This window comes from Dysidea avara, chromosome 2, assembly GCF_963678975.1.
Source record: "Dysidea avara chromosome 2, odDysAvar1.4, whole genome shotgun sequence".
Classification (NCBI taxonomy): Eukaryota; Metazoa; Porifera; class Demospongiae; order Dictyoceratida; family Dysideidae; genus Dysidea; species Dysidea avara.
Window position 1 is genome coordinate 5,801,990 of NC_089273.1, and position 13,188 is coordinate 5,815,177.

A 13,188-nucleotide genomic window follows, 5' to 3' on the forward strand; every position below is an offset into this window, starting at 1 on the left:
CAACTCGCTCGTGAATCCACCGAACGAAAATATTAGAGACGCATTTCTATATTATTTTAGCTTAGATTACTCACGTGATAGAGCATTTTCGAATCTAAGGAGTGACCCGCTCAAAGGACCTCGCCGCGGCAGGAGTCACAACTCACAAGTGACAAAGGAGACCAGATGACGCTAAGAACCTACTGCCAGCACGAATGGGAGGCCTGGGTCTGTGTAACCCTTCTGCTAAAAATTTGATTCTTCCATTCAAGTTACCTCATCTTTAACCAAGGAGATCATTGAACAACAGACTTGCTTTAGGATGTCAGTGGTTAGTGCCCAGCGTCAAGCTAAGGCTGATGTTATAGCTTTGAGACATCGGCAGCTGGTTTGTAAGCAATCGGAACTCACACCACAGTTGCCAGTTAGTTTACGTTGTATTGTTTCTTTATCTAGTGAGAAAGGTGCCTCATCATGGTTATCAGTGCTTCCTATTGAAGAACATGGTTTTGCACTCCATAAAGGTGCATTTAGGGATGCACTGTGTCTACGATATGGTTGGTTGCCCAATGGTCTACCTGCTAAGTGTGTCTGTGGTCATGGCTTTACTGTTGATCATGCAATGAATTGTGCTACAGGTGGTTTCCCTACTCTACGTCATAATGAACTTAGGGACTTCACTGCTGCTGCTTTGTCTGAAGTATGTCATAATGTGGCCATTGAACCAGTGCTGCAACCCCTGTCTGGTGAGTCCTTTCACTATGCCACAGCTAATGTGGAGGATGAGGCACGTTTAGATGTAAGTGCACATGGTTTTTGGGGAAGTCGTCATCAGAAGGCTTTCTTTGATGTTAGAATTTTCAATCCAACTGCTCCCAGTTATCGAAACACAGCGGTTTCTTCCTTGTACAGAAGGTTTGAAAGAGATAAACAAAGGATGTATGAACAGAGAATAAGAGATGTTGAAATGGGCTCATTCACTCCATTGGTTTTCTCCACGTTTGGAGGGATGGGTAGTGCAGCTACAGTTGCTTATAAACGTCTAGCTTCTATGCTATCTACTCAACGGGGCCAATCTTACAGCAGTGTTGTGTCATGGATTAGATGTTCCACCAGCTTCTCTTTGCTCAGGTCAGCAGTGACCTGCTTGCGTGGAGCAAGGTCACACCGTGGCAGCCCTGTGACCATTGGAGCACTTGACCTTGCTATTTCGGAAGGTCAAGTGTTGCCATCTCATCGATTGTTTTGAGTTTACAGTCTTTTTGTCCAGCACTTTTACCATCTGGTGCTGGGGGTGGTGGCAAGGGGTGCAGGCACCCCGGGAAAAAAAAAAAACCTGCCTATGAGGTCATAAAGTGTTGAATGTATCAAGTTTATTTTCTCGAGTCGATCACACTAGATCTTTGTACGGCAGTGCTGCCAGTGTAGTCGGCCTATTCCAAGAGGGCGGTTCTTCAGAACCCCCCTGGCTACGGGCCTGGATCAGTCACAAGCTTACAAGTTCTGCTAGCAAGGAAGACCGGTGGGATTTCATGCAATACGTGGCATTTGAATTTCGCCGAGTGAAGTGAGTGAACATGTCATCCTGTCAGCAGTGTGCTAGGACTGCAACACAAGCTGTGGATAACGTAAAGTAACTTGTATTAGCACTAAAATATTAACAATATAGCTCTACCGGACTGTGGATGAATTTGTTGGAGTACAGTTGTGGCACGTGCGATGATGCTCGACGAATATACCTCCATTGAATCATTGATAAAAGATAACAATCAGTACTGAAGTAGTTACGTAGCTAGTTGTGTGAGCTGTAATAATACAACACCGTATGTTGGCTAGCCCACCATTGGGTCATTAGCCCTTTTTGCAATCATGAATGATTTTGAGCGTTTCGTGGGGGCATGCCTGCCCCTCCATCACCTTCTGGCTAGCTACGCCCCTGAGCTGAACTGTCTATAAGGTGATTTGTTTTAGCTGAACTCTCTACAGGGTGATTGCTTGTAGCTGAACTCCTTACATTGTGTCTAGTTTCTAGCTGATGTCTCTACAGGTTGATTTGTTTGTTGCTGATCACTCTAAAGGTTGATTTGTTGTAGCTGAACACTCTGCAAAGTGTTTTGTTGGTAGCTGATCACTCTAAAGGGTAATTTGTTTGTAGCTAAACTCTCTCCACAGTGACTTGTGTGTAGCTGAATTCTCTAGAGAGTGACTTAATTGTAGCTGAATTCTCTACAGGGTGCATGACTTGTTTATAGCTGAACTTTCTTCAGTGTGACTTGTAATGTTCTGAATCTGTAAAGTGATATATTTGCTTAACTCTCCACATAGTATTATTATTATTATCAATTTTTCCAAAGATGGGTAACACAAAAGGCAATACTGCCTGTATAAGGTGATCCCCAACACAGAACATACATTCACATATACAATTACACACAAACAAATACAAAAGGAACATGAACTACTTAATAATTACAAAATCAATAAACCTAATTACAAAAAAGATAATGTTTTAACCTAGTCTTAAAACTGCCAGTAGTCCTTTGAGATAAAATTTCAAAAGGAATTGAGTTCCAAAGAAAAGGTGTGGTCACAAAAAATGAGTGACGAAATGCGTTGATAGTTGACGACGCAAGATTTAATGTCAAAGTATGTGACCTCGTAGCCAATGTGTTAAAATGAAAATACCTTGAGAAATTGATGGCAGTTCTTTTATGATAAATGGAATAGAGGGTCCAGATAGATATATAGCTTCGACGTGTTTTAAGTGAAGGCCATCCCAGTTCACTGATGCAAACCGACGATGACTTAGACCATTTTTGAGCAGCTGCATCCCAAAAGCTTTTAATCCAGCGTGCAGCTCTATTCTGCACTGATTCCAGCAAACTAATATCCTGTGCTGTGTACGGCGCCCACACTACGCAAGCATATTCAAGGTAGGGTCTAACCAGTGCTTTGTAAGCACTAACTTTAGCTGCTTGGGTACAACCAAACATAGCACGGCATATACGGTTCAGGCACTTAGTAGCTTTACTGACTACATATCGACAATGATCATTCCACTTAAGTTTTGAGTGACTGTCTTCTTGCTGAACTGTCTATAAGATTAACTGTTTGCAGCTGAACTCCCTACAGAATAACTTGTGATGTAATAAAATTCTATAATGGAGTAAATAAATTAGCCGAATGCTCTATTAGGGTGACTGTTCTATTAGAGTATCTCGATCTCGCATTTGCTACACGGAGTTGGCTTTCGAATCATAACTCAGTGGTTTGTAATCCGATTCTTCTGTACTACTGCAAGGACTTTCTATGAAGATTATTCCAGCTATACACCGATTTTCAGCTCATTGCTCTAAGCGGTTTGCCTAGTAGGCGTGAAAACGAATACTTTTTATTCCTAAAAATCGATCACGTAATTGTGACACAGGTTGGGTTTTGTGTCATATCTCCATGGTCTTTATCTCGATTCCAATCAAACCACCAAAAGGCACTCCTACGATGGTTACTCCATCTACATAGCAATTTTCAACTCATTCCATGAAGCGGTTTACCCTGTAGGCGTGACAACAAATCGATCTTGTTTTACGCGAATAATCGGTCATAACTCCTGAACCATTCATCGGATTTGTACCATATTTGAAGCTAACATTCGCCTTTGGACTCCCTTTCTGTCTGCCAAATTTCAAGGCGATCGGACTACGCATTTGCTTGTTATAGCAATTTTTGAAAGTGTGCGAAAAGACGAAGAAGAAAAAAAAAACGAAGAAAAAAAACGAAACTTTGGCAGCTCGTATCTCGGAAATGGCTGGAGCGATTTCCTTGAAATTTGGAATGTAGACTCCCCTGGCTGGCGGGCAACTGTGTAGCAAATTTGGTTCCAATCAGATAAGTGATTACCGAGATACAAAGGTGTGCAAATGACGTTTTCGTTCTTCCTGTCAATATACTCACGGGTGTGGCGCGCCGGCTTCTTGGGCCGCACGACACACTACCGTGTGTCTTGATAATGGTGTTAGTTAAGTGAAATTTCATACATGCTACTGGAATAAGGTGGATATAGTTGGTTGCTATGACAAATTGTCAATACAACAATAATGAAGCTAGTTAGATTGAGCTAATAAAATTTAAAAGTGGGTTTCTGTTGAACCATTAACCACTATAATTCATATTAGTCTACAGTTTATACAATTAAATTCAATATGTTAGTTAAGAAACACTGTAAATTATCACTACCCTCAACCAGGTACATGATACTGTTAGCATCACAACTTTTGCAACTTCTGTTTAGCTTTTCATGGAATACAGAAAAGAATATAAACAATTCCTTTTTAGCTCACAACATTATTACAACAGTACAACTCCTGTTTTGCTTTTCATGGAAATTCACAAGGATGTGATAATTTCTTTTAGAATATTTGTGTAGGCTACTTCATTGCCCACACCTCAGACACCTAACCCATCTCAAAGTCTCACTGTGATCTACCAGTTACTTAACATCACAGCCACAAGAGTTTCATCATACAGTGCAGTAATACTGTACATTAGGGATCATATATATAGAGGTTTGTCTTAAAGATGGAATAATACTTCAAATAAGTTGCTATGGAACTTTCTTTACTAAACTTTTCTACTGACTATAGTTATGATGATACAAATTTCTTGTCTTCCTGATACTTTCAGACAAGTGGAATGGCTAAGTTGATAATTTCACTGTTATACATCACTTTGGCCCAACATGTGCTTTTTGGCAGCTTACCACACTATGTACATGCATCCATCATGTACTTACACCGTTATTTCCATATCTGTTTATTGCTCAGTGTAGAGACCATTCTCATTATTTGTAATGCTACTGTAACAGGTTTAACATAGCTGAAAATGAAGTGAAAAGGGAAAATGGCCACTTCTCTTGTTCTATAAATGCTGATAAAATATATTAATGTTGATTTCTGTCATAACTACATTCAGAGAATTGTGCCACTGGTAAGAGCCACAAAGTCAGTGAAACCAATTAACCACTAATTTAATATATGTTGGTCTACAGTTACAACAATATGGTAGTTAAGAAGCACTAAAGAATCACTAGCTCAATCAGTTACATAGTATCACAACTTCTGAAACTTCGAATTCTGATTGGATTTTCGAGGAACCTCAAAGGATATGACAATTTCTTTTTAGGACACAATACTTGTATACACTCCACTTTTATACCAGACCTCTTAACTCCATACCAGACCTCTTAACTCCATTCCAGACCTCTTCACTCCATGTAGTATGTTCAATTTTCTAACAATCTCAATGTATCAGTGTGATGTACCAGTCAGTGGTGGATATAGGATTTTTAAAAGGGAGTTTCTGAAAGTTGGTGTAGCTGAATAATAAGGCATCTGAGGACATTTCTCCTGAACATTTTGAGATTTTAGAAGCTCTGAGATTGAGCTTTAGGTTACTTTTAGTTAACACTCACAATAAATCTAATGCTTTAGACTGTAGTAAATACTATAGCTAACTATATAGTTGTGATTAAGCTGCAGCATTGATTGCTTTATTAGAGTAGTTATGTGACTGCTCTATTAGAGCATCTCAATCATTTTTAGCTGATGTAGTGGGAGGTGATAAGTGAAGTGTTGCTGATGGTTTAATAGCTATAAAAATAATGGTGTTAGTTAAGTGCAATATCATGCATGCTACTGGAATATGGTGGATATAGTTGTTTGCTATGACAAATTGTCAATTCAGCAATAATGAAGCTAGTTAGACTGAGGTAATAAAATTTAAAAGGGGGTTTCTGTTGAAACCCGATGAAAAGTGTTTTCATTTTATTGTGCCATTCCACAACTGTTTATTGATCTAACAAGACTAGTACAGATCATGATAGGAATTAAAGAGCCTGTAAATTATTTGCTATATAGTTGCTGTACATAATGTTTCTATAATATTGTTTAGTGGTAGAACTCCAAGGTCTTTCAATGAAACTTTGGAAGATCTATATGATTATAATAACAGAAAAGCAATAAAGGAATGTGTGAACATGGTGGGTTTTCACTTGGCCAATCACATACTCTTGTTTATAAGTGTGTGCGTGTGTGTGTATGTGTGAGTGTGGGTATATATAATGATATCAATGGTAAATGATAATATGACATCACTAATATCTAGTTAGTTGCAGACAAAACACTAACCAGTCAAACTTAACAGTTTCAATATCAACCAAGCAGTCCTGGTCAGTCACTGTGGTGTACTAACATTTATCATCTTTAATGGCCCTGGGTACAAACCTGATATAATAATGATTTGTTTGCCTCTTATACTGCTAACACTACAAATATGTGAGACCAGATTTGTGAAAAGGTAGCTTTTCCACACATTTTACATACCAGCAAACAAAATGTCATAACTGTTGACTTCTTAGTTGTTCTTTACATCAAAATGTAGCCCGATACTGTAGCTACACTCATGGAAAGTTATAGATGATGATTGAAAAGTTATGAAGCTGTAAAGTTTTAAAAAATGGGTCAAATTTTATGTGTGAAAATGGTACCTTTTCACAAATCCGGTCACATGTGATAATGTAAATGAACTCTATTATTAAAGCAGAACCTTTAGAACAATTTAATAATTATATTCTTACCTTAGGTCTGTGGAAACTAACTTTTACTTTCTGAGGGTTTACCCTTCCTAGATGTAACCAGCTGTATTATGCTCTCTTTCCAGTAAAAAAAAATATATTTTAAAAAACCTACTTCCTGAAAACCATATAATATTATATACTGTAACTAATTTCCTTCCTGCCTAATACCTTCAGACAAAGTGTACTAACTAAGTTGATAATTTCACTGTTAGACATCATCATGGCTAAACAGGTGCCATTTGAGAGCTTACTATATTGGTATGTAAAATGAATGCATCATGTGCTTATCATTTTAAAACTGCATTCAGAGACTTGTGTGCTGCCACTGGTATAAAAGAGCCACTAAGTCAGTGGAACCAATTAACCACTATAATTCATGTTGGTCTACAGTTTATACAATTGTATTCAATATGTTAGTTAAGAAACACTGTAAATTATCACTACTCTTAACCAGTTACATGATACTGTTAGCATCACAACTTTTGCAACTTCTTGTGTGGCTTTTCATGGAATACAGAAAAGAATATAAACAATTCCTTTTTAGCTCACAACATTATTACAACAGTACAACTCCTGTTTTGCTTTTCATGGAAATTCACAAGGATGTGATAATTTCTTTTAGAATATTTGTGTAGGCTACTTCATTGCCCACACCTCAGACACCTGACCCATCTCAAAGTCTCACTGTGATCTACCAGTTACTTAACATCACAGCTTCAAGAGTTTTCATCATACAGTGCAGTAATACATAATAGTTAGACGTCAAGAACCAGGGTTCTACGGGATTTAGAAAACTCGAAGGCCCTGGGCTGTAGCGCCTGAGCGCAGCGAGGGCGCTACTAAGGGCCTGAGGGTTTTCTAAATCCCGTAGAACCCAGTGGTTCTTGACGTCTAACTTATTTAGACTACAACTCGTTATTGTACCTTGAGTTGACAGCTGCTTGTAAATAGGAAATGTATGGCTAATTACTAGAAACAAGCCCTCAACACCTCCCGACATGGCGGGACCTCAGCGTGGCTGTTGCTACAGAAAATTGCATTGTCTTTGCAACTACCAGCCATGCGCGGTTTGAGCATGCGCGTGTTTTGAATAATAAAATGCGTGCAATACAGGGTTTTGGTATTTGCTAACTAGTGATGATCCTACCATTCCTGGTATACTTACCGTTTATACAATGATTTAACTGACGCTGAATTGAACGGCTTCGATACCTGCGGACTGTTATACCCGCTATTGTGAGCGTTTTATTATTCAAAACACGCGCATGCTCAAACCGCGCATGGCCGGTTGTTGCAAAGACAATGCAATTTTCTGTACCGGTTTAAACGCCCATGCGTTGCCAATGTTACAGGCGCGTGCTATGTATCGAAGTACTGGACTCAGTGAGTGGACTACAACTCATTGTTGCTGTTGTTGTGCCTCGACAGCTGCTTGTAAGCAAGTAGTGTAGTGTTGATTAGTACAAACAAGCCCATTACACCTCCCTCTAATTCAGTACGGCTGTTACTAGCCATTTAAATGCCCATGCGTTGCCAATGTTACAGGCGCATAATTATCGTGTTTCGTATCGCCTCAGAGCGTGGTCTCTATTGGTCATGACCGTGGCTCTACGAGATTTAGAGACCACGTTTTCAGCCAATCAAATTTCAGTATCAAACTTGTTGTAGTCTAATGTACATTAGAGATCATATATATAGAGGTTTGTCTTCAAGACGGCATAATACTTCAAATAAGTTGATATGGAACTTTATTTACTAAACATTTCTACTGATAATGATACTAATTTCTTGCCTGCCTGATACCTTTAGACAAGCGGAATGGCTAAGTTGATAATTTCACTGTTAGACATCACGGCTAAACAGGTGCCATTAGGCAGCTTACCATATTGGTATGTAAAATGAATGCATCATGTGCTTATCATTTTCTTAACTGCATTCAGAGACTTGTGTGTTCTGCCATTGGTGTATAAGAGCCACTAAGCCAGTGAAACCAGTTAACCACTATAATTCATGCTGGTCTACAGTTTATATAATTTTATTCAATGTATTCAGGGGCGGATCCAGAGTTTGGAAAGAGGGGGGGGGGGGCACCTTGCTAAAAAGTTGAAGAGCAAAAAACAAGAAAAAAAGGTCACAACAATAATAGCTAGTTATCCTTTACCAAACATATTATATATCATGTATGTTATGTAAAATAAAATCCTTATTTATAGCTTCATAGGTAAGCTACACTGCCTCATGAACATTGTGACTGCTTTATTAGAGTAATTGACTGCTCTATTAGAGTATCTCGATCTTATATGCAATTTCTTGAGGGGGGGAACATTTGTCCCAAATGCCCCATCCTGGATCCGCCATTGGTGTTAGTTAAGAAACACTGTAAATTATCACTACCTCAACCAGTTACATGATACTGTTAGCATCACAACTTTTGTAACTTTTGTTTGGCTTTTCATGGAATACAGAAAGGTATATAAACAATTCCTTTTTGGCTCAGAACATTATTACAACAGTACAACTCCTGTTTAACTTTTCATGGAATTCACAAGAATGTGATAATTTCTTTTAGAATATTTGTGTAAGCTACTTCATTGCCCACACCTCAGACACCTGACCCATCTCAAAGTCTCACTGTGATCTACCAGTTACTTAACATCACAGTCACAAAAGTTTTCGTCATACAGTGCAGTAATACTGTATATTAGGGATCATTATAGAGGTTTGTCTTCAAGATGGCATAATACTTTCTACTGACTAAAATTATAATGATACTAATTATAATTTCTTGCCTGCCTGATACCTTCAGACAAGTGGAATGGCTAAGTTGATAATTTCACTGTTATACATCACTTTGGCCCAACATGTACCTTTTGGCAGCTTACCACACTATGTACATGCATCCATCATGTACTTACCGTTATTTCCATATCTGTTTGTTACTGAGTGTAGAGACCATTCTCGTTTTGTTCATTAATTGTAATGCTACTAACGGGTTTAACATAGCTGAAAATGAAGTGAAAGGGCAAATGGCCACTTCTCTTGTTCTGTTATAATGCTGATAAAATATATTAATGTTGATTTCTATCATAACTGCATTTAGAGACTTGTATGTGTTGCCACTTAAATGTAACCTTTTCATACTAAGTCATGTGTGTATTGTACACACTACTGCTAAGTATCACTGTGTGGTAGTATTCCATAACACCTTACTGATGTCTATACTCCACCAATTCAATAAAGACCAAGATAATTTCCATAGGAAATCCTATCACTAAGTGACTACTATATTAGAGCAATATTCTAGACTGTTGTATTAAAGTATTTGTGACTCACTGAGCAAAAACCTGACTAGTTTGCAATTTCTTGAACTTGACTTCTTTATTGTCTAGAGAAATGGGCTGTTAAAGTTTCAGTTTTATCTGGTGAGTACATTTCAAGTTATGACAACAGAAAGCAAGAAGAGCAAAACTACTGACTTGTACCTTGCTGGCCTCTACAAAGAGTAAATAATTACAAGCAACTCTTAGGTGTTTTTTTTTACAAGTGCAACAGGTTACGGATTTGGGACTTGTGTCATTCATAAACTGGGGTATGCATCAAAATACAACTTTTGGCTTATATCACCAATGCTATTAAGGCAAGAAGGCTACTTACTTAGGAACAGCAATGATAAACTTACGTTTTACTGAAAATAAACAGTTAACGCACATACATAACTCACAGAATAACAGCATATACACACAAGCAGACATTTCACAATATTTATCATACTGTACCATGCCAGGTGAATGAAGTGTGTTCACCAATAAGAACGTAACATTTACAATGTCATTGCCGTCGCTGCCATTAACTTGATAGCAACTTACAACAGTAGCTACTTGATTCTGTGAGAGATTGTGCTTCAGTGGGTCAGCTTTATCACAACCAACAACTTGTTGTATTATAGGACTGTTAGCTGCTACAAAAGTGGCTAGAGGACTAAAATAATGGTTCAAGACTTGATCCATGACTATCTTGGTAGTTAGATGGTAATGATGAGGTGGTGATGTCATCATTAACTGGTGTTATCATTGAAGAAATGAGCTCTCCTTTTTACTACTGTAACCTAATTGTAGAGAAAATGAAAACAATCAAAATTAACAGAAATATTTCATGCTAGTTATGATTATAACTTAGGTGGCCACAAGACAATGGCTCTAGAAGCTTGTGCATACCACAATTTTGGTGTTAACAGTGGAGACAATAACACCACTTTCATACTGACCTCAAGACTATTTTATTACAAATAGGGGAAATTTTTTTGTGGGAATTCCCTCCACATTAAGTAGCCATGAGCTCTCAAAAAATGACTTATTGGTTTCTTATTTCTTTTTTCCCACTTGTAAAATCATGATATCCGACTACCTTGTAACATGGCACATATTAGGGAGCTTCAAAAGTGACAAATTTTACTAAATACAAAATAAACAGTCATAGAGTAATGCATGTCATGTGTGTTAATTTGCTGATGTAGACATCAACAAGATATTGTCATTAATACTTTTATTTATTTAAAATCCCTTCTATGTGTATGTACGACTACAGGGCTAAACTGTACCATGGTGGATTTTTTCAATTCATATATGGTGAACATTTGAAGCCAAATCCCAACTCTGAACTATTTCCAAAGGAGGTATGGCTGTGAATGCCTGCTGATTAATGGTAGCTTATTTTAGCATAGTACCTGTGCAAATTAATTTCTTTGCTGTTCCTACTGTAATTCCAAAACTTCTCTTGGCTGAAACTTTGGTAACCCATTCTTCGGACACTGTAAATTAATGCTGATAGGATATAAAAAAATTGGAAGTTGTGCACTCAAAGAGCTCTTTATAAAGTGCTAATATTCACTAGTGCAATAAAAATATATAATAAACGGACTCGAGGTGAGCGGTATACAATAGTTAATTTCAGTTTTAATAGTTTTTCCAATGCTAATGTATTGGACATGCCTGTAACAGCTGTTATTTTTATCATAAACAAATGTATAGCAAATTTCCATAATGTCTTGATATGCCTCTCTAATCTGATGCTCAATGGGAGCTGGCATAAATTTTGCTGGATTAAGGAGGTTGTTGGATTATAAAGTCACCTCTGTAATCTGAAATCTAGAGTTTTGTCAGATTATGCAGTAAATTAAATGTAAAATCGATCACACAATGTTTTAGATATGAATTATTTTTATAATTTGCAAGTATCGTCAACTAATTAATATTTTCAGTGATCATTTTAATGCTACTATTATTCATTGTCGGATAACAGTCAAAAACAATGTATTTCCGATTCTAGGTAATCAAATTTTACGTTGGATTATGAAGTACAAAGGTGTCAGGTTCAGAGGTTGTTTTCCAAAAGTGTTGGTAAATGACATTTTGGTTGGATTAGAAAGGATTATGGATTACACAGGTGTTGGATTAGAGAGGTTCAACTGTATTGTGATGATAATGTACCTATCAATGTTAAGTCCCTACTCCCCTTCCGGTATTGGGATTAGGTGTGGATTAGACAATCTGCAAAAGCGAAAGCCCCACTACTGGGGATAGGGCTTTGTCTAATCCCCTGTGATTCCCCCACTAATCCCTGCCATATGATTTGTCATGTGTACAAGTTTGTGTGGGTTGTAGCCTACATGGCTAGTTTGTACTCATGAATACGTGAGTTAAGTTTAAATCCCTGAGTCAAAAGCCCCAGTACTGGGGGCTTCCCTCTATAATCCCCCCATCCATACTTCCCCTATTTAGCCAGTAATGATAGGTGCATTACAATCAATCCAATGTGTTGTCATGCATTCATCAATGTATAGATAACTATGTACTCCTCTATCATAAGCTTACTGGTAAAACTTTCCAATGCAAAATAGCCACATGGTGAGAGCACACAATTACTTAGCGATGTCAGAATTGTGTAACTTTAAGGTCACATCCTCTATTTACACATCTCCCTCAAGCTACTAGTTCTGTCGCGGGCATGTTTGCCTGCACAGACTCAAGTGCAGTAGTTAATAAGCATTTTAGTGCTGGTTAACTAGATGGAAATAGCTGTGTTTACATGACTGCTGGAGGCTTGCTTTTCTTTATTTTCTCAAAGTCAGTAGGCTAGTGGTCAATCCCTCCACTAGTGCTCCACATATTCCACCCTCCTACCTTATAATAGTATGTACTGCCATATGGTGGGTCTTGCATCATCAATGCCACATCATTAGCCAAGTCTCCTATTAATGATAATTATTGCTGCTGTTCTAGTAACTAATTAATCTTTATGTTAGTTACATGTGACTGGGCCAGTGAATACAAAGTACTCATCTATTAATTTTCCTAGCCTCAAACACAATCAGATTTTTGGATACCAAGTTGAATTTCATGTTCAAATGTTTAGTATTAATTTAGCTTGCATCCTCTCTGTTGTGGTGTGTCGATCTTATACCGATTCTTTATTTGCTATATACATGCTACATTGCCATCGCCATAGTGCTACATCACTACATCACCATTGTAGTATCTGCACAAAAAGAAAAAAAATTTCTGATGATAAAGCTAGAGAAA

At 37.8% G+C, this 13,188-nt stretch overlaps 1 protein-coding gene across 1 annotated transcript; it reads left to right on the forward strand.

Annotated features, from left to right (window-relative positions):
* The first annotated feature begins 301 nt into the window (after window positions 1-301).
* On the forward strand, window positions 302-1,228 carry LOC136247725 (uncharacterized). Its single transcript, XM_066039552.1, has one exon. The coding sequence runs from the start codon at window positions 302-304 to the stop codon at window positions 1,226-1,228; it is 927 nt and encodes a 308-aa protein (XP_065895624.1).
* The last annotated feature ends 11,960 nt before the right edge of the window (window positions 1,229-13,188 follow it).

Coding starts and splice junctions, on each gene's coding strand:
- LOC136247725 (XM_066039552.1), top strand. CDS start 302: ATGTCAGTGGTTAGTGCCCAGCGTCAAGCTAAGGCTGATGTTATAGCT.